Source organism: Mustela nigripes, chromosome 4, assembly GCF_022355385.1.
Source record: "Mustela nigripes isolate SB6536 chromosome 4, MUSNIG.SB6536, whole genome shotgun sequence".
In the NCBI taxonomy this organism is placed as follows: Eukaryota; Metazoa; Chordata; class Mammalia; order Carnivora; family Mustelidae; genus Mustela; species Mustela nigripes.
Window position 1 is genome coordinate 180,571,575 of NC_081560.1, and position 20,406 is coordinate 180,591,980.

The following is a 20,406-nucleotide window of genomic DNA, read 5'->3' on the forward strand; positions in this document are numbered from 1 at the left end:
CCCGCGGATGGTGCGGAATAGGCTGGCCTTGAACGTTGGGGCTCCTTGGCCAGGTCTTCTCCCCAGTCTGGGCCTCAGCTTCCTGCTCTGTGGGGGAGGGGTGGTCACTTGACTTCCATGGTGTCCTCTCCAGGGGCCATGAAGCTTGTGTAACTAGAAGCAGCCCAGGAGCAGATCTGTTACTCTTCTTCTCCTTCTTCTGTTTCAGGCAGAATATGAAGTTACTCCAGATGAAAAACTGGGGGAAAAAGGGAAGGAAGTTATGACCAAGTACCTCACTCCAAAGGTAAGAGGCCACCACCCAAACCCCACAGTAGGAGGAATATGGGCCCCAGATCCCGGCCAGGCCGTATGGGGAGCTGTAAAGCCCCCAGCTAGAGGCTGCTCTGGGTTTCCAGGGATCCAGCGTTCTCATCCTCCATCAGAGAGTGCCCGGGACGGGCAAGGCCAAGGCAGGTGGGCCAGGCCGCACCCAGGGTGGGGCGGGGAGGCCTGCTTGCTGGGGCCCAGGCCCTCCAGGACCCTTACGCTGCCCATGGCTCACACCCAAGTGTCTGTAGCTGGACCGGGGCGGCCTGGCCGAAAGAAAGGGCATAGCAGGGGCGGTTTGGTGCAGAGCGTCAGGGTCTGGGGGTGATCAAGAGGGAGAGGAAGTGGCTGAGGCTGTGCTGGCGGGGGCAGCAGTGGTTGATACACAGAGAATGCAGAGTACCGGGAGCATGTTCTGCAGTCTCCTGAAGGGCAAGGGCCTCCAGGACCCGACTTCAGGGGCACACCCACCCCAGTGCTGAAGGCAGAGAGTGAGCGCCACCCCCCGGGGCCTGGAGACCTTGCTTCCCTGGAGCCTGTTCCTCCTCATCTCCAACCTGACAGACAAACATGGTCTCCCTCCAGTTCACAACTTGGCCTCGGGAGCCTGGGGTTCTAGTTCCAGCTTTTCTACCCATACAATTGAGTCATGTTCCCTCCCTGGGCCTCAGTTTCTGTTTCTTAAAAGTGGTCCTCCCCGCCAGACCTGTCTCCTAGAGGCCTTAGGATCCTGAGATGTGACCTGCATCCAGGTGTGTCCTGGACCCCTGTGAACCAGCGGTGGCTCTGTCCTTACCCAGCATCGGGGTACACCCTCTGTCCCAGGCTGCCAGGGAACTGGGGCTACCACAGCCACTGTGACAGGATCCTGTCGGTCCGTCCTCACAGAGTGTGGCAGGGGGCGGCAACACATAGGCATGTGGGTCAGGAAATGGCTTCACCCCTAATTTACCACATGACCTTCGTCTTCATCTCCCTGGGCCTCAGTGTTCTCTGCTATAAAATGGGGGGAGGCTTGACAAGATAATGTCACTGGGTCCCTGCAAACAGACTTCACAAACTCCGTTCTCTCCAAGCCTACACTGAGGGAATGACAAGTGAGTCCCAAGATAAGAACCAAACAATGAGGAAGATGAGAGACGCTTTGGTCAGAGAGAGAGGTGTTGCCAACAGGGTGTAGAGACCCCCTGGACGTGACATTGAGTCCTGGGATAAAAGGCAGCCCCTGCTCTGCCAGTCTGCCTTCTTGGGGGTGCTGTCACCTAGCTGGGTCCCTTCACAGTGGCACTGAGGCAGAATGCAGTCACAGAGGTCTGCCACCACTGCTCGGAGACAGGGTTGTGGACACAAGGAATCTGGGTCAGGGGGTTTCTGACAGCGCATGACCCCCTAGCAAGGGCATCCAGGGTGACCTAATGCCTTTACACTCATGGTAACTCCTTCAGAGTTTAAAATCAGGCCTCCTCTCCCCTGCACATACAGACCATCTCTACAGATTTGTATGTTTTATTGACGTAGCATGGAAATCCCTTGAGGCCTGTAACTCCCACCTTGATGTTTTCAGCAAGGGTCCCAGGGGTCCTCGGTAGGTCTGGTTCCCCCCACACCCTCGCTGCCCCCTCGGGAGTTATGGAGGCCGAGGGGCCCCTGAGCATCTGGGGTCCCCCCTACCCTGGAGTCTCCCATGCCACACCGGGTCTCTTCTGGAGCAGGTGTGCTCATGTCCAGCATCTGCAGGCGGCCAGGGCCGTCTCAGGGCTGCCTGTTCAGCCTCGCACCCAGAGAGGTCGCCTGTCACTTCTTCCCATTCCCCCCAAGCGCCCCCCCCCCCAACTTGTTCTCACACTGCTTCCCCTTGGTGTCTCTCTGCTTCTACTTCCTTTGTAAGCGTACCCTTCTCTGCACATGAGGGGTAAGCAGTCCCAGTCCTTCTGCACATTTCAGAAAAGCCCCAGATGCTGGTCAGGGCCAGGAGCTGCCCTGGGCACACCGGCTGGCCCGCTCCAGAGGGGCTGTCACTGTCCCAAGTTCTGCAGCCAGGACTTGAGCCTCCCCTGCCCTAACCCTGTGGTGCCCTGATTCCCACACCTGGTCCCTCACTGCCTTCCTGCTGCCCCCGGCCCGGCTGTGGTCCATAGTAAAGATGACGTGGTTCCTTTGTCCAGCCTTGTTGGCGCCTTCGGCCCATCCAGGGGCCGCTGCAGGGGGCTGTTCCACTGTCTCCCTGCCTGGCCAGCCTCACCCAGAAACCTGACGACCCCCGTCCAGCTCTCCGGGGCTCTCCGGGCCTCCCTGCCCCTGCTCAGCACTGCCTCCATCTCCTGGGGGGATGCGGCCCAGACTCTTCATCACCTCAGACGGTTTTACAAGTGCCTCCAAGCCTGCCAACATTTTTTCCTTAAGTACTCCTCAATTTAAAAAATTTAAACCACACCATATGTTGTGGCCCAGGGGCCTGGGGGAGGTGGTCGAAGCAGTCCCGTGGGGTGACTGTTTTCCTACAATAAATTTCGCACTGCCTCCCAGTCCTTCCTGTAGACAATCGCTCCAGAGCTGTTTTTACCTCTTAGTGCTGCAGCCGCTCCGGGGCTGGGAGAGGTTCGAGCTAGTGGCTGAGGCCTCAGTGTTGGCTTTGAGGTCTTTGAAGAACTCCCAGAGCGTTGTCCCCAAACCCAGATTGTCCTTACCTTGAGCTCTTATTCACGTCGCAGCTCCTGTGTCTCAGCTCCAAACAGCATTTCCGAAGGGCAGGCTGAAGGATGCTGATCATTTGAGAGGCTCTGTAGTCAGTTCCGTGTGGGCGGCACGACGTGCTACAGTGCTACATCTTCTGCTTGTAAAGATTCATCTGGCATGTGAGCTTACTGAAGGCTCTGAGAAGTCCTGCAGTAGAGAAAGCTGTTTGCAGACAAAGAATTTCCCAAACTTGTTTGACCAAGAAATCTTTCCCCCTTATATTTTACATCCTGCTGGATACCTCTGTGGCTGCAGAAGACCTCTGAAGGTCTTCAGGACCCGGTTGCCTTCTGCTTCAAAATCCTTTCTCCTGATACCTCTCCCTCAAGCCCCACCCTGGGCTCTGGCCACGTCATTCCCAGCCTCATCTTGCAGAGCACACCGTGTAGCCTTTGTTCAGGCTGTTCCTGCAAGGCCCTTCACCTAGACCCTGCTCTGTTGTTATCCCTTCTGTGTACCTCAGCCAGCAGCCTGCAGCTGCACGCAGCCTCTTGTGTCTGGTCAGATGCTACTGCAGCTACTGGGGGGATCTCTGCGCGCTACCCTGTTGTGCTTACCCAGGGACCCGCGGCCAGTGCTCCTGTGCCCTCGCGGGGATTCCGAGGAGCCCGCCTTGCAGATGGGGTGATGGCACATCCGTGGGTCAGTGCACCGCTGTGTGACCGGAGCAGGGACAGCAGTGTGCGCAGGGAAGCTGCCCTCCATCAGCCTGAGGGAGCCAGGGAGGCTTCTGGGAGGTGCTGCCGCTGAATCAGAGGTTAATGTGGTGAGGAGAAGGCCAGACAGGAATGAGAGGAAAGAAGGGCCCTTCATGGCAAAGGTACAGAGCAGTGCTTCTCAGCTGGGGTTGTCCTGCCTCGCCGGGAGACAGCCGGCAGCGTCCAGAGATGGCCTTGACCAGCATGGTTGGGAGCGTGTGCTCGGCCTTGGATGGGCAGGGCCTGGGTGCTGATGAGTGCCTTACGATGCGCAGGACGGTCCCTGAAAAAGGATTCTTGGCGCCAGAAGACCATCTAGGGAGCTGCTGCAGGCACTGTGGGAGTGTCCGTATCCCATGTTGGGGGCCACACCACCCTAGGGATATGGTGGCACAAGGGTCCACAGAAAGGTTAGGAAGAGGGAACTCCTAGGGGACGGCCGGTGTAGGGCATGAAGGAGAATGGGCGGAAGGAGTCCTAGGTGACTCCCTGGTTTTCCTCTCGAGCTCCTGAGTGGCTGCCCTGCCCCCACACCCGAGAGAGACAGAGAGCGTGCAGAGGATGAAGGTCATGGCTACAGGTGGCCGGCTTATTAGCTCACGGGGCAGAGGTGACGGCATGGCTCTCTGCGGGGGTCCCCTGCTCTGGCGCCGTGCCGGACTCCTGGCTCTCAATCCTCGTGAGCTGGTTTTTTTTGTTTTTTTTTTTTTTTAAAAAGATTTTATTTATTTATCAGAGAGAGCAGGGGGTGGGGGGGAGCAAGCACAGGCAGACAGAATGGCAGGCAGAGGCAGAGGGAGAAGCAGGCTCCCTGCCGAGCAAGGAGCCCGATGTGGGACTCCATCCCAGGACGCTGGGATCATGACCTGAGCCAAAGGCAGCTGCTTAACCAACTGAGCCATGGAGTCCCTCCCGAAGCTGTGCGCTCAGTCGAAGAGGACGACCTTCCCCGATAGAGGAGAGGACCGTTCTTCGGTCAAGGGTATACGAGTAGCTGCGCTCCCCTGCTAGAACCTCCAAACAAGCTCTCAAGGTCCTCGTGAGCTGGTTTGAATGAGACAGTGAGGGGGCGCTGGGAAGCTTTCTTCTGTGGGCCCCTCACCTTGCCTGCCTCATGTCTTTTCCTGGGGAGCTGCCACTTGGCTGGCCTGTGTTCCCCGGTGTCTGACACGGTGTGTTTGCTGAGAGTCTGGCTGGAAAGTCCCTGCTTGAAGCCAGAGCTTTATGCCGGGAGCTGAGTTCTCATTCCCTGTGTGATGAGGCTCTTCCAGCCCTGGTGAGAAGCTTCCTTCCTAGGGGGCAAAGCCCACTCCTTGGACACTGCCCAGATTTTGCATCAGTTGCCCAAACGTGGCCAGCTTCGCTCTGTTAGAGACACCAGTCCTGGGCGGGCTTTGGAGCGCACCAGAAGTGTTGGGGCTCTAACACGGAGGCAGCAGAGCGCTTTGAGAAGGCATTTTAGAACGAGGTAGACCTGGGTTGGAAGCCAGACTTGGTTTGCTTTAGCTGCACGGCCTTGGGAAAGTTAATTAGCCTTCCAGTGCCTCGGGCGGTTCGTCTGTCAAGTGGGCGGGGTGGCTGTAAGGGTCACAGATACACCAGCAAGTACAGAACTTAGGAGCTGGTCCGTGTGAGATACTCGGTGGTGGCTAGCATCTGACTTTCCCCTCCTCTCTGTGCTTTCAAAATTAGGCTGTTGAATGAGGAAATCCTTCCGACATGAACTCCAGCTGTGGAGTTGAGAGAGGCCAAGGAGGGGTCTGGAGGGCCCCCAGCCACAGAGGCTGGCCAGAGAGCCCAGGCTCATTAGAAGGCGGCTCATTCGTCAGGATGATTAATCCTAGCTGCCACAAGAAACAACCCCCAAATCCCAGGGGCATCCCACAGCAGAGATTCTGTCTTTCTTACGCACAGTCTGATCGGGTCTTCAACTCTCGTGGGTGAAGACCAGGGGTCCTGGCTACTTTTCCGGCCCCATCATCTTGAAGATGTTGCCTTGTGGTCACTGCCAAAGGGGAGGAGGGGAGTGCAGGAAGGGCATGAGCATTAACTGCCTTGTTGGAGGTCCTGGTCAAGCAAGGGAGGCTGAAGGATTCGGGGCGGCGTACGGCGTGTACAGCTTCCTGCCTTCTCAGCCCCCCAAACCCCAAACCGAAAATATTGTATGACAGGCTAGTCCTCTGGTGCTGGTGAGACAGCCATGCCCTAGAAATATTCAAAGGTGTGAGGCCCCTCGGTGGGATCAGATCTGAATGCTGGGCTCTGTGGCGATCTGGGCAGTTCACCTTCCAGGTACCCAGACCAGGGGTGATATAGGTGTTTGGGGCTGTGTGTGGGGTGGGGAGGGGGCAGGCTTGCTCTGAGCTGGGGTGGGCTGGGCAGTATTTTTAATTACAGTAATAAATAATAATAGGTGATAATAAAAAGCAGTGTGATATATCATCCATCACTTTGGACTTTAAAATATTAATATTATAGAGATACCATTCATTTGCCTACCATAAAATCCATCCATCCTTTTGAGGTCTATTGTTCAGTTGGCCTAAAATATGCAGAGTTGTACAACCACCACCACTGTCTGCTTCCAGGATGCTTTATGAGCCCCAATAGCAACTCTCTACTCATTAGCAGTCACTCCCTATTTCCATGCCTCCCAGCTCCAGGCACCCACTAATCTGCTTCCTGTCTCCGTGGATTTGCCTGTTCTGGACATCTCGTCTACATGGAATCATACACTGGGTGGCCTTTTGTATCTTCTTCCACTGAACATAATGTTTCCAGGGTGTATCCGTGTTGTAACACATGTGTGTACTTCAGTCTTTTCTGGTGAGATGATATCCCGCTGTATGGATAGACCCTACTGTTACGAATCTTGTCATCAGTTGATGGACACTTGGATTGTTTCCACTTTTAGGCTAGAATGAATAATACCGCTGTGAACATTCATGTACAAGTTTCCACCTGGATGTAGGTTTTCATCTCCCTTGGGAGTGGAGTAGCTGGGTCATAACTAACTCGGTGTTCAGTCCTCTGAAGACCTGCCACACTGCTTTTGAAGGAGCCACACCATTCTCTGTTCCCATTAGCGGTGCCCAAGCTTCCCAGTTCTCTGCATCCTCACCAGCACTTGGCATTTTCTGTCTTCTTTATTGTGTTCATGTTTGAGGGCGTGAAGTGGTATCTCATCATGGTTTTGATCTGCATTTTCCTAATGGCTCATGGCGCTCAGCGTCTTTTCACATCCTTACCGGCCATTTCTAGATCGTCTTTGGAGAAATGTCTATTCAGATCCTTTGCTCATTTTTAAATTAGGCTGTTCATCTTCTTAATGCCGAATCCGAACCCTTCTTTGTACGTTCTGCATATAACTCTTCCGTCAGATACATGATTTGCAAATATTTCTCCCATTCTGTGAGCTGTCCTTTTACTTTTGTGATGGTGTCCTTTGAAGCACAATGGTTTTTAATTTTGATAAGATTCAGATTCATTTTCAGTACTTCTTTTTAAATGACTTGCTTTCATTTTGTCTTATCATTCCTTGTCAGAAGGCCTCAGGGTTTGGGGGAACAGAGTGCATATAGGGACAAAGTAAACAAATAGTAGCACATTTTAGGCCCATGGATCTGTCTTCCTCTGGAGAATCCAAGCCCCCTTGCCTGTTGGGAAAAGCAGGGCCAGGCCTGGTCCTTCCCAATTATTCCAGTCTTTCCGGTTGACATAACAATATCCTGTCCTTTAGGCCATCTATGTCCAACACTGCAGTGACATCATACTGATCTGCTCTTTCATTTTCCGTAGCAACTCTCCAAGCTGGGCGTTAGTGTACCCATTTTACAGATCAGGCAACTAAGGTCTGGGAAGGGAAGAGGCTGGTTTCAAATCGTGGAGGCAGGGCTTCAGGTGAGGCCCTGCATATCCTGCTTTGGCAGTGTGGTTTGTAGCCCATCGTGGACCTGTGTTCATTGGGTCCATGAGCAGTGGTGCCGAGTCTCTGTCTTCGAGCTGCACCACCCCAGGCACTGAGACCTGGTGGGTAGCTCCCAGTTTTAATATATTATCAGCAGACTCCAGGGGCTGCTCAGACCTGATGGAGGGTCCTGTTGAAGGGGGCAGGGACACCTAAGGTGCGGTGGTAGGTCAGGGCAGACTTCTGACTTGAACCGGCTTGGCAGCCTCTGCTGGCAAAGGCCGGGGGCAGGCAGCTTTTGGAGGGCATTTCTTGCTGGAGGTCTGCTGGCAGGATGTTGTTCTCTGGGCCCCACACAGACACAGGCCTCTTTGCTTCTGTAAACAATGATAGGGTAAGGCAGGGAAGTTTGTTCTTGTTAAGGGGAAGCTACCCATCAGCCTGAGTTTTTGCACAAAAGAAATCTATTCCTAGTGCTGGTGTGGCTCTCCGGAAAACATCCACCTTGTAAAAAGTAAAGAGCTTGAATGAAAGGAAATAATAATTATTCCAAGTTCCTCTTTCTCCGGCCCCCAGCCCCCTGCTCACTTCACCGGCACCTCCCCCTTCCCGGCCCCGGCAGCCGACTAGGAGTCTGAGCTAGTTAAGTCTTGGCGTTAAGTCCTCCCGGAGCCTCTTTTGCCTGCTTAAGGCTCTGAGCCTAAAGCCACCTTTCTCTTTGTTTGGAAGAGACTAAGTGAGTACTGGAGATGTGTTAACAAGACGGTGCCCCACACTGAGGCTTTCTTCTTGATGACAGGAGGCTCAGAGGAGAACTGAACAGGGAATACCTTTTTCACTGAGTGATTCAGTGTCATTAAACTGTGTCCCTGCACCCCCCATGACCATCCCATCATCTTCGGAAAATGCTGGGCTAACTACCTCCCAACTGTGATGCACTTTACAAACATTGGCTTGTTGCTGGAGAGAGCGTGGCCTGGAGCCAGGAGCACCAGACTAGGAGTCAGGCTCATTCCTCATCTCCCTGCCTGGGTTCTGTGGACCGGCTGGGAACTGGCCTAGAGAGTCTGCCAATGGCTAACCACTCCTCGGTCTCCACGGCAACCCGGGACATGGGATATGGGTGGTTGGGACAGATCACTCCCTTCCCAGGGCCTGCCCCATCTTCCATGGGGTTTGGGCTTCCAGACGCTGGCCCTGGACCCACATTTCATCTCTAGCTTGCTTCGCCCTCATCTGTCTCCCAGAAGATGCCTAGAAGAGCATCTCCATCCTGTTGTCAGTGAATCCAGTGAGCATGGAGGTCGCCTTCACTTGGGCCTCTCCTTGCAGGATCTGGCAAGGCAGGATTCCTGCAGGCAGCAGGGCTGGGAGGGGGCAGCCGGGCCCGCACCCTGGCTTCTCCCACTTCGCCACAGCCCTGCCAAATGACTCCGTGGAAGAGGACTGAAAAGAAAACTTAAGAGAGGAACTTCCTGAGTTTTCTCAAGCAGCAGTGGGGAAGGGGAGGCTGGACATCTTCCTCTTCCATTTTTGGGAGCAGCAGAGAAGCAGAATGCAAAACAAATAAAGGCACAGTTGTGCTTACTAGCTATACTAGGGCAAGACAGAAGGGAGCTAGCATCTATTGAGCAACTGCTGCATGCCTGGAACTTCGTGTTCCCTGTTTCACTCGGTCCTTGTGGCGGTTGTCTGAACGGATGAGAAGCAAGGGCTCAGGGGGGTTAAGTAATTGCCCAAGGACACCAAGCTTGGGCTGAGTGGGGAATTGAAGCCAGGCCTGAGCCCCAAAGCCTGCCTATTCTCCTTCCCCTCACAGGCAGATGCCTGGTCTCCCTAGGCCTCAGTTTCCATCTGGAGAGTGAGGAGGTTGGCCCGGTTGCCGTCTGAGACACCCCTGCGGTCCCAGAAGCAGTTCTTACTGTGTGCCAGACAGGATTCTGAGGGCTCTAAATGACTCACTTTGGCCTCATATCTACCCCATGGGTTGTTGTCTCCATTTTAAAAATGAAGAGATGGACACAGAGAGGTTAAGTAACTCACTTAAGGTCACATAGCTGGGATGGGGAAGCTGGGACTTCCATCTGGGCTCTTGACCCTACCCCATCCTGTTCTCTTAAGATGACCTAACCTGGCTCCCTGCCTTGGAATCTGCCTAAGTCTCTTTTTGATTGAGGGTTTCCTAATGACCCAGGAGCACTCACCAGGGAGCTAGAGTACTGCTTGGAGAACAGAAGGGCCTCTGAGGGCTCCTCGGTCCCTTCAAGTTCGCCCCAGTGCCCAGCACAGCACCTCTCCCCATGAAGGTCCCCTGCTGCGTAAGGCACCTTCTGAACAGAGGTTTCAGCCTCTGGGAGTCCTGGTACATTGGGAGAGGAGCCGAGAGCCCATCCTGGGGGATCATTCCTCCCATATACCCTGAGGGGATAGAGGATACCTCCTGGGGTGGGCCCAGGCACGCAGGGCAGCCTCAGGCTGTGGTGCCCAGTCCAGGGCCTTGCGGATATCTTTAGCTCCATATTTCTAGTATGCAGACACAGAGACCAGCCACGGTTGAGCAGCCTGGAGGCTGGACCCCCTTGTGCCTCCCTCCTGCTGCCCAGATCCTGGCTTTTAAAGAACACTCGTGGCTTGGTGGAACCCAGCTTTAAAACCTGAGCGAAGCCCAACTGCTCATTCCCTATGTGAGGGAACTGAGGCCCAGAGAGGGGCTGCACCCCTCCCCTCCAAGGTTTGCATGGTTTGGGAGAGGAGGCAGGACCGTTCCTTGCCAGGCTTTCCACAACCCTATACTGGAAGCTTGGAGAGAAGGCACTAGAAGGAACTGACTTTGTTTTCTGATTTCTACTGTCTTTGGCCTACAACTGGTCTTCAGTTCTCCCAAGGCTCTTATTTTGGGGGTTTATTGTGTCTAAATGCTGCAACGTTTGGAGCATCCGGGCAAAGCAGAAAAGCTGCTGGTGCTGAAAGTTACATCATTTAGCACCTGTGCTTTTTAAATGGAGACCCTTGAAGGGGAATCTTGTTAGCCCTTTCCTTTACTAAGGGTGGATTCTCATGGGGCAGGTGTGAGCGGGTCAGGTTAATTTAGCACCTACCATATGCTCTATGTTCTACACCTCTCTCTTGTTCCATCTTCCTGAGCATGCTTTGTAGGAGACACACTTGGCCTTCTATGCTTGGCAGAGGTCCGTAGCAGTTGAGGGGCCAGGCTGGGAGAAGTGACAGCAGGGACCCCAGCAGATGCATGTATGTCAACATTCCCAGCAGCCTATCCAGAGTTGCCGGAAGGTTGAAGGAACCCAGTGCTCATCAACAGATGAATGGATAAACAGAATGTGGCCTGTCCACTCAATGGAATATTATTCATCCGTAAATAAGAACAAAATCCTGACACAGGCTGCCACGTGGGTGAACCCTGAAAACATTATGCAAAGTGAAAGAAGCCAAACGTAAAAGACCACACATTGTGTAATTGCACTGATACGAAATGTCAGCATAGGCAAATCTGTGAAGACAGAAGTAGACTACGGTTTACCAGGGGCTCCTGGGAGGGAGAGATGGGGTGTTACTGCTTAATAGGGTGATGAGAAAATTTTGGAAAGAGATGGTGGTGATGGTTGTCATTATAAATATATTTATTACCAGTGAACTGTACACTTGAAAATTGTTGAAATGGCAATTTTTATGTTACAAATATTTTACAATAAAAGGAAAAGTACAGAAAGAGAGTGAAGCTGAGCTACAAGCCCAGTCTGTCTGATTCAGAGCCTGTGCTCTGTCTCCTCCACTGCGTTGTCCTCTCTAAAGTTAGCCAGAGACAGAACTCCCCCCGCCCGGATCAGCTTCCCAGGTGCCGCAGGGACAAGCAGGTCTGGGAGGACAAGGGTGCTGCCGTCTGTAGGTTGTACACGCGGGCTGCCGCCTCCCGGCCCTTTCCGGCTGCTGGCCCTGCTCAGGGCCAACCTGGGGCTCGGCTTCCACTTCGTACCATGTCATTTGCATGGTCCCATGTCACAGTCTCTCTGCACGGCATTTTTAAGAACTGTGTCATTGTCCTTCGAAGAGACACACTTATTCTCTTCCGTGACTTTCCTGGAAAACAAATTCTCATCGCCCGCAGCCTGACTTCTTTTCTGCTCCTTCTGACATCCCTGAGGCTGCTGTGTCAGCAGGGGCTCCTCTCAGCATGCCCGTCTGGGTCCCTTTCCTTTCTCCTGACCTTCCAGGTCAGCAACTGGGACGCTTCTTTGATGCTGGTGGAGCCAGCTCTGCCTCTGATCCCCATTTCTGTGTGTATGTGTGTGTGTGTGTGTGTGTGTGTGTGTGTGTGTGTAGTATTTCCTGCTCAGCATTCCTCTCTTTAGAGTGGCTGGAGACAGAGAAATCAGCCTTAGGCTTCCTGAGGACGTAGTCCCTCCCCACCCCCACCCCCAGATCTACCCTGGGTGGGCAGCCATGCTGGGGCCTCATTGGGCCTTGGGCAGAACAGTGACATCATGGGGGGTAGGGGGTGGGGGGTTTCGGTTCAATTCCCTGGATCTTTGGAGAGACCTGCCCCTCCTTCATTCCCAAGCCCCATGGAATGAAATCTTCACTGGAGAAAAATCTTCCAAGGCCAAGATATTTCCAACACAATTTCAAGCCGGTTTGGAAGCCGAGGAACAGGAGGGAGGGTGTTCTGGCAGATGGAAAGTTGGCTTGCTGTGCCGTGGCCTCTCACGCACAAGGAATGAGGGACACTCCCGGCCGTGAGTGTCCTGCAACAGGCCCCTTCTGACCAGAGCTCCGCTCCGAGTTACCTGCCCACAGCCGCACTCACCCAGAGCACAGAGGGCTGGATTCAAGCAACGTGCCAGGAAAAAAGTCACCCTCCTGAGGGTCCCAACAGCCAGGGCAGCCTGGGTAAACAGCACGTCATCTCCCATCCAGTGCTTTGGGCCCACAGGTCATGGCCAGGGATTATCAAATTGACAGAGCCTGGCTGGCCCCTCACTCCCGTCGTTTTGTTTTGTTAATTATCGGTTCTAGCTTTTGACGTAAAGAGTCGAGGCCTGGGTCAGGGTCACTCATGTATTTTCCTTTCTTTCTCATTAAAATTGCCTAGTGCTCTGGGCCCCTGGCTAAGTTCTGCCAATGTTTAAAAATGTCCCTTTCTCTTTCCGACCCCTAAAACTCCTTCCTCCTGATTTCTGCAAAGCCACTTGAATAGCAAAGGAAATACGGGTCAAGACCCGTTAGGCCCTAATCTGTTTTTCCTTCTTGAAGAGTTGTGGCTATTTCTCACGGGCTGTGTTTCTCCACTTTGCTGACCCCGGAAACGTGACGCCCTATGACTTGGGGGTGGCCAGGTCAGCGGGGCACCATCGCACAGGGCTGGAGCCAAGCACTTCCTGGCCTCTGGGCCCCTCACTCGGCTGGTGACCTCTGTGACACTGCTGTTTGGGGTCCTCACAGGTGACCCTGCCATCCTAAGTTTGTCCAGAAAAGTGTCAGGAAAAGACTGATTCCCTGAGAGCCGTGGGCTTCTCAGAATACTTCTCAGTATGCAAATCTCAGCAGCTAAAAACACGAAGGGTCCTCCTTGTTGCTCAGCCAAACCCCCTTCCTCCTTCGGGCCTGAGTCAGACCTTCCTCCCCGCCACGAAGCCGCTCTTGTCTGATGAGGCTGCTTCTGGGGGTGAGAGGCTGCGTCACTCAGCCACCCTTTGTCCCCGCCGGTCTTGAACTCCTTCGTGCCCTTGGCCAAGCAAGGTGGTCTATGAGGTCCTTGGGTGGAGCTCCTGCCACGAGCACAGAATGGACCATCAGGGAGCCCGCGTGGCCGAGGGACTAAAGCAGCCTGGATCCCGTCGGGAGAAGCATCAGGCTCCTGGCTGTCCGACATCTGCGCCGCCTCTGCTCTGCTTGCGAAGACCACTCCCGCCCCTGCAGAGTCTTCCCAGCCTGGCGGGGTGACCAGCTATCTCCACAGCGGTGCCAGCGGTTGTTGCCCAAAGACAGGGAGAGTGCCAGGGTGGTCACGTGTATGTGTGTCCCAATGGGATCGTGGGCCTCGCAGAGCATGCCGGGTTACTTCCCAGCACCGTGTCTGGGTGTTGGCTTCCGTACCCTCTCCTCCTGCCGCGGGAAGCTCCAGGGAGCCCCCAGGAGCTCCTCGGACTCTGGGTCTTTGGCTGTTCGTCATGGAAAGATAAAGGTGAAGATCTGGCTCCTGACAGTTTGGTGGCAGGCAGATGGTGGACCCCTGGGGGTTCCTCTGGAGAAGACCCCTCTGAGACGTGCTGTCTGTTGGAGACGGAGGATCTAGGTCTGGAGGGGGCTTGAAGCATAAATAACCTGGAGACCGTCCTCTTAAAAAATGGAGGAGTAGAGAAGTACAAAAGTGTTTCCTGAGAATGAGAAAAGAAATCCCAACCAATGACTAGAGCCTTGGAGATTCAGGCCTTTTACCTGAGATCTCAGTTTACCAGAAGTGCCGCTGTAGGAATGCTTCCCCCACCCCGACTTAGAGCTCTCTGTAGCCCCCAGGACTGCAGGTATAGAGCCCCGAAGCTTGAGCTTTCTCTGCTCCAGTGACTCACTTCTGACTGGAGTCTGTGCCCACCCGGAGAGGAGCGATAAGCTCCTTCAGAACTCAAAAGAGGCACCGTCATTACTCGTGCCCCTTTCTTCACGATTTCTTCACAGTCCATTTCTGGCCTTCTATTCCGAGGACCTGTGGCCACCAGCTGCCTGTCCAGCCTTGCATCTCTGCCCAGCGGGGCTGCATCTGGCACGGCGCCCAGGCCACGAGTCAGGCTGACCACGCAGACACTCGGGGAGGACCTGGGGGCGTTTCGGCTGAGAGAGGGAGGGCACAGACATGAGATCTTGCGTGGAGACAGCCTCAGCCCACGGCACTGCTCACAAGCTTCTGTCTGGGCTGATTTATTTTTCCCGGTGACCAAGAAAACAAAACCCCGACTTTGCCCTTCAGTTCGGCTCTTCTTTGGGGCTCATGGATCATGTCTGCTGCCTGGCCGTGGTGGGAGAGAGGAACTGCCCCAGACGGACCCAGAGTGCACGGCAGTGGCTTTTCCACATGCCGTGGAAGGTTTTGATTAAAAAGGTGGAAGAATGGTGCTTTCTCTTCCTGTCAGCCAGACCTTAAACCAGCCCTTGAGTGAGGAAAACTCTGTCCAAGGCTGCCGTTCAATAAACTCCCTCCTTTGTCTCCTGGTCGTGATTGGACAAGCAGGTCTTATTTCAAGCCAGGATTTGGGGTTGAAACGAGCCCCCATCACCCTCCTCCTGCTAGTCCCAGGGCCTGTCCTTAGAGTCAGGCAGGCTGGGCCGAGTTGGTCCCCAGAACTCAGAACCAGCCAATCAGAGGGGTGACAAGGAGGGAAAATTGAGGAGAGAGGAAGCCTCCGGTGCTTTGGGTCGTGTGTGGAGGGTCCTCCTAGTCCCCTGCCCTACCTCCTAATTTTACAGGTAGTGAATTAGTCTGGATTATTGGCAGCAAGTGGCAAATACTTAACTCCCAGTTGCTCAAACAAAGGAGGAATTTACTGGAAGGGTGGGGATATGATGAAATGAAACTGGAGAGCGCCCCCCTGCTGTACATGGGCTGGGGAAGCTGGCACCAGGACGCTTCCCCCAAGGGCAGCTCCAGGTTCTCCTCCAAGCCTCCAGTCCACAATGTCTGCCTGAGACAGGCCCTCCAACCCTTTGTAACTAAGAACACCCCAAGAACTCTGGCCCAGTTGTCGTGAGGTTAGAGTGGACCGGAGGGTGAGGGTGCTTCTGGGGGGTAAGCACGCCTGCTCTCCGCTTCCCTCTCCCCTGCAGTGAATGCAAATGTGCGCTCACGTTTATTCAGTAGATACTTTGAGCGCCTGCTGTGTGCCATCATCTGGTTCTCATCAGCGAAGCAGAGCAGAGAAATTAGAGCTTGTGGAGCCGGGCAGGCTTGGATTTGAATCTCAGGTCCCCCCTTTACTGACTGTTCTGGCCAGGAGCACGTGTGGAGTCCTGGCCGCTCGCTGAGCATCATAGCCAGTTCGGAGGAGACGGGAACCAGCAGCTTTCCTGCCCTTCAAGGAGCTGTCTGGAGCTCAGTTTCCACGTCCATGACCCTAAATCACCAACTCCACCAGCTGCCCTTTGTTCTGGGGAGCAAGAGATGTATACATTTGTGGGAAAACTCACATAGAGGGGCCAGTAACTATCGGGCCGGCCCCCCTCGCAGGCGCACACAACCTTCTCTGGCCTTGGCTCCTGCTGGAGGCCTGATTCCCACCCCTGCCCCCGCCCCCAGCCAGGCCCTGGCGGCTCCATATGAGGGCTTCCCACGGCTGACGCAGATCCCTTGTGAAGGGTCAAGGGGAAGCCAGGGTATGGCTGTGGGAGTGCCCCTCCCCTGTTCCTGTCCTGGAGGAGAAGTGGGAAGTGGGGGCGGCCCCCTCCCAAGAAACAGCTGCCTCCACTCTGGCATGGGCCAGACAGGCGAACCTCTAAGCAGCCCTTTTTGGAAGGCAGGGGGCCCTCCAGATCCCCCTATCCCGCTCAGCTTTTCCTGAAAGCGGAGTCTGTCCACATTGGGAAATTGCAAATAGTTTACATGGGGAATGTCAGCTGCCCACATATGAAAATATACACATCATTAAGCCCTAAGTGCTTGCGTCTGGAGATAGAGCGGACAGTCTCCTGGGCTGACCTTTTGTTCACTGATGCAACCGTGGCTAATGAGCACGGAGCTCTTCGGAGGGATGTTTTCATATGGTGAAGCGAAGCATATGTTGGCCATTAGCCTGCGTGTGTGTGTGCGTGTGTGCGTGTGGTACGTCTAACACCACTATACAAATAGCGTTTACCTGACCGAACACACAGAGTCCATTTCGTCTTATCCTCCAGCCCCCATGGGCCTCCAAGACCAAAGTCCCAACCTCACAAGATCTGAGAAGGATGGTGACGTTCTTGGAGAACATGGTGGTGCCTAGTGATAAGGCTCTCTGACTCGATTACCTGGGTTTGAATCCTGTCTTTGCTCCCGTGCTAGCTGCGTGAGCTTGGGCAAGTTACTTAACTTCTCTGAGCCTATTTCTGCATCTCTAAAATGGAGATTGTAATGGTTAAAACTTACTTGAGAGGGTCAAAAAAGATAACCCCACGTAAAGCTTCTAGGACTTAACATACAGTAGATGCTCAAGAGACGTCAGTGATGGTGTCAGTGACACTTGCACGGGGAGGCGGGACTGGGTGGAAGGTCTTGCCTGCTCAGAAAATCAGCTTGGGTGAGGTTGTATTAGAAGTGGGTCATGGAGACTGGGTGGAATTTGGACATGCCCTGATGGGGCAGGAAGGGCTTCTTCCAAGGGAACAAGCAAAGGTCCAGCAGCTAGAGAGCTAGAGCTTCCCAGGAAGAGACGAGTGTGGGGTGAATGTCCATGAGCAGAAGGCTGGAAGGAAAAACAGATTGAGAAGGGCATTTGGGGCCAGGGTCAAGAGGGCAGTGGGCTCTGTCCTTTGGAGTGGAGACCATCTGTGCTGTGTGGTGCGGAAACATTCCCTTGGCGGCCATTGTGTCACTGCAAGAGGAAGTGGCAGCAGATGAGAGAAGAGAATCCTTGAATGCAGGGCGGTGAGGGGGGGACAGAGGGGAGCGGTGGGTGAGAGAGATACGAGGGTGAGGCTTGCTGTGTGTGCATGTCCTGTCTGTGAGGTGGGCACAAGCTGGATTTGAGTGGGACCCACGAGACCAAAGCCATGTCCTTCCCCTAGAGCTGGCCCAGGACACCTGGTTCAGGGCCATGGCAGCTCAGATCTGCTCAGCCCTGCCATGGACCCTCTCCAGGTGTTAATCCTCACTGCACCATGGGCCACAGTGTGACCTTGGAGGGGTCCCTTCCCTTCTTGGTCCTTTGTCTCAGGTAACCCATCTGTGCCATGAGTGACTGGAACCAGCTGAGCCCTCTGTGATCTCTTCCTCCTGCTCCACCTTGGGTCCTGAATCTGTGAACAAGTGTAGGGAATGTGTTTCCAGAATGTTCTGAGGGTGACCCCACGGGCACTTGCTTCGGGATTACTGACGACTACTAAAGAGGTGTGGGAGGTGGTTCTGAAGAGCCTTTCACAGCCCAGCCATGCCTCCATCCCCGGGTGACTCTAGAGACACCAGCCACATACAGCGGATCCCCTCCCCAGCCTGACGTCTTTAAGCCAGACACTTTGAAGCCAGCAGATGTTTCAGCAGCAAGGTTTTCAGACATGTGGGGTTCCTCACTCAGGCAGGAAATGACGTCCCTGCCTACTGCCCGTCGTCCCAGTGCAGAGGGAGACAGCAGTGCCCAGGGGACCAGACCAGCATCGCCCTCTCGATGCCACCCTTGGGCTAAAATGATGCAGAGGTCCATGAGAACCAGCCACACAGAGATGGCAGCACCCGTGTCGGCTGCTTGTTTACCATCTTCTAGATGAGTCCTCCTCTCTGTGCGCAGCCCCTCCCCGCTTTCTCCAGCCTCCTGGCCTTTGCCGTGCCGTGCTGGCCTCCTCCACCTGTGTCAATCCCTCAAGGTCCCGCGCTCGCCTTCCCTCCCGAGGGCTCCCTCCCAGGCCGATTTCTCATTTTCCCCCTCAACTGTTACTGCAAAGGTCACGCTCCCAGGTCTGAGATGAATCACTTGGTGATTATTTCAGGTGTGCCATCTGGCTTCCCTACTGCCGGGCCCCAGAGGCTGGGCCCGCCTGTGGGGAGTGTGCGCAAGAAGCGCTGTGAGGGGCTCCATAGCGCCACCTTGTGGGCGTGCTGCCGGGCGGTGGAGGCCGAGCTGGGCCTGGGCTATGGCCACCCTGGGGCTTCCTGTCTCTGGTGGTGAAGTCAGTGAAGCCATTGGATCACCCTCAGGGCAGAGCCTCGGGTGCGGCGGGTCATCACCTGCTTCCTGGTTGAGTACCAAGGCACAGACTCAGAGTGGACAAAGCACCCCCGAGAGTTACTGCCCCCTCTGTTCCCCAGCAACTTTGGGGGGAAAGCAGTGGAGAGGAGCCTTAGCCAAAGAGGGGAGCAGGGTGCAGGTTCGCTTGCTCCGGGTGTGATTTCAGGGGCTCGACAGACGCTCCCTGCAGCCAACAGCTCCTCAGGGAAGCGGGGTTCTTTCTTGTCAGTCTGGCCAGAAGGGGAGACAGCGGCCCCCAGAAAGCACAGCCACGTCCCCAAGACGCGTCGGGCTGTCCTGGAAGTTGGCCACGGAGCAATCCTTAAGAGCAGCTGGGGGTCATCCTGTCATCAGAGTGGACTTTCGGGCTGGGCTGGGCATATGATCTCATGGAGGCTGGCCAGCTGCTGAGCTTCCGTGCCCCAGACCATCAGGAGGCCATTTGTGATGGCCTCCAGCAGAGAAACCCTGTCCCCAATTTCTTCTTCCTGTCCTCAGAAGCAGTACCACCAAGAGCTAATTCCACACATTTCGGAGGAAACTTGGTGCCTAAATTCACACTGTGGTATTAAAAGTCAAGGCCTGATGGCTGGAGCTGCTTGAGACCATCTGGTGACCAAAGAAATAAAGTGTCACTTCAAAATACTGCTGACCTAAGAGGTTCCCAGACCCCAGGGCAACTTGTTGCAGAGACCTCCACCAAGACTTGTTCTCCTGGCCACGTTCAGCCCTGCCAATATCTAAGGGCCTTAGGGCTTTTTCTGTTTGATTAGAAATTAGGGGTATGTTTTTAGCATGGAGGAGGACAGTCCCCAACCTTCTCCCCACCCTGACCCTCAGCTTCCCCCCAGAGGGACAGTTCCTGCTAGAAAGAGCCGCAGAGCGAACCACAGTTCTCCTGGCATTCCTGAGCCCTCTCACGTGACAGTCCTGTTCAGAGCCCACCTGGCCCCAAGGTTGCCCCTCCCTTCCCTAGCCCACCTCACAGGCCTCCTGGGACCAGAAGAGATTAGCTTCCTGGAATGAGATCTGAAACTGGAATTCTGCGTTCAAGCCACAGGCATGGTGTGCAGCGGCTGCGGCTGCTCAGACCCCAGAGCACGCTGAGTGTCTAGGGGCACTTTATCTTCCATGAGGTGCTAGACTGGGGCTAGGGAGAGTCGCCTTCATGGGCCTCCCTTGGAAACTGACTTCTCTGACTTGGAGGGAAAAGACCCATACCTTCCAGCATGCCCACAGTTCCGTCGATGCAAATCACAAATGTCCCGTGGAAATGTCCCCTTGGGCAGCTGCTCCTCTCACCCCCCTGGCAAGTTCGGGTTACAGTTCCTAACTTAAACAGGCCGACAGCTTCTTATTCCCTTACTGGCAGAGACGCTACTCTCTGGAGTCACTTGAAAGGGGGTTTGCTTGGAATCGCTTCATCTCTTCATGTTGAGCCAGGGACTGATTTAAACCCATGGTCGTCAAACCAAATGCACTACTACCCACTCATTAAGTCCTATTAGGGCTTTTACCGTGGTCAGCATCCCCAGAGCCCTCCCGCCAACCCACCGCGGAGAATGAGAGCAATGGGACTCCATGCACACGGCTGGATTCCCCCCCCCCAGACCCTGGGCTGCCCCTCCCATTGGCTGGGGAGGAAGAAGAGTACGGTCCTCCGTGGGAAGGCCCAGGAGGGGTGGAAGTCTGAGCCCAGATTCCGCTTTGCTCTGATCCTGTCCTCCACAAAGCCTTTCCCGGATGACCCTGCCTGGTAATGCTCTCCCTCTCTGAGCGCGGGGGGCTCATGGCGTTGAGCCACGTTGTCTTCCGTTTCAGTTCTTCCTGCCTCTGC

At 54.8% G+C, this 20,406-nt stretch overlaps 1 protein-coding gene across 1 annotated transcript in view; it reads left to right on the forward strand.

Moving 5' to 3' along the window:
• The window catches only part of GRK5 (G protein-coupled receptor kinase 5), a 205,841-nt gene that overhangs the window by 158,346 nt on the left and 27,089 nt on the right, over window positions 1–20,406 (forward strand). The window contains exon 4 of the mRNA XM_059398697.1: window positions 209–286. Coding sequence (XP_059254680.1) covers window positions 209–286 — 78 coding nt within the window. The remainder of the gene's footprint in view (window positions 1–208; window positions 287–20,406) is intronic.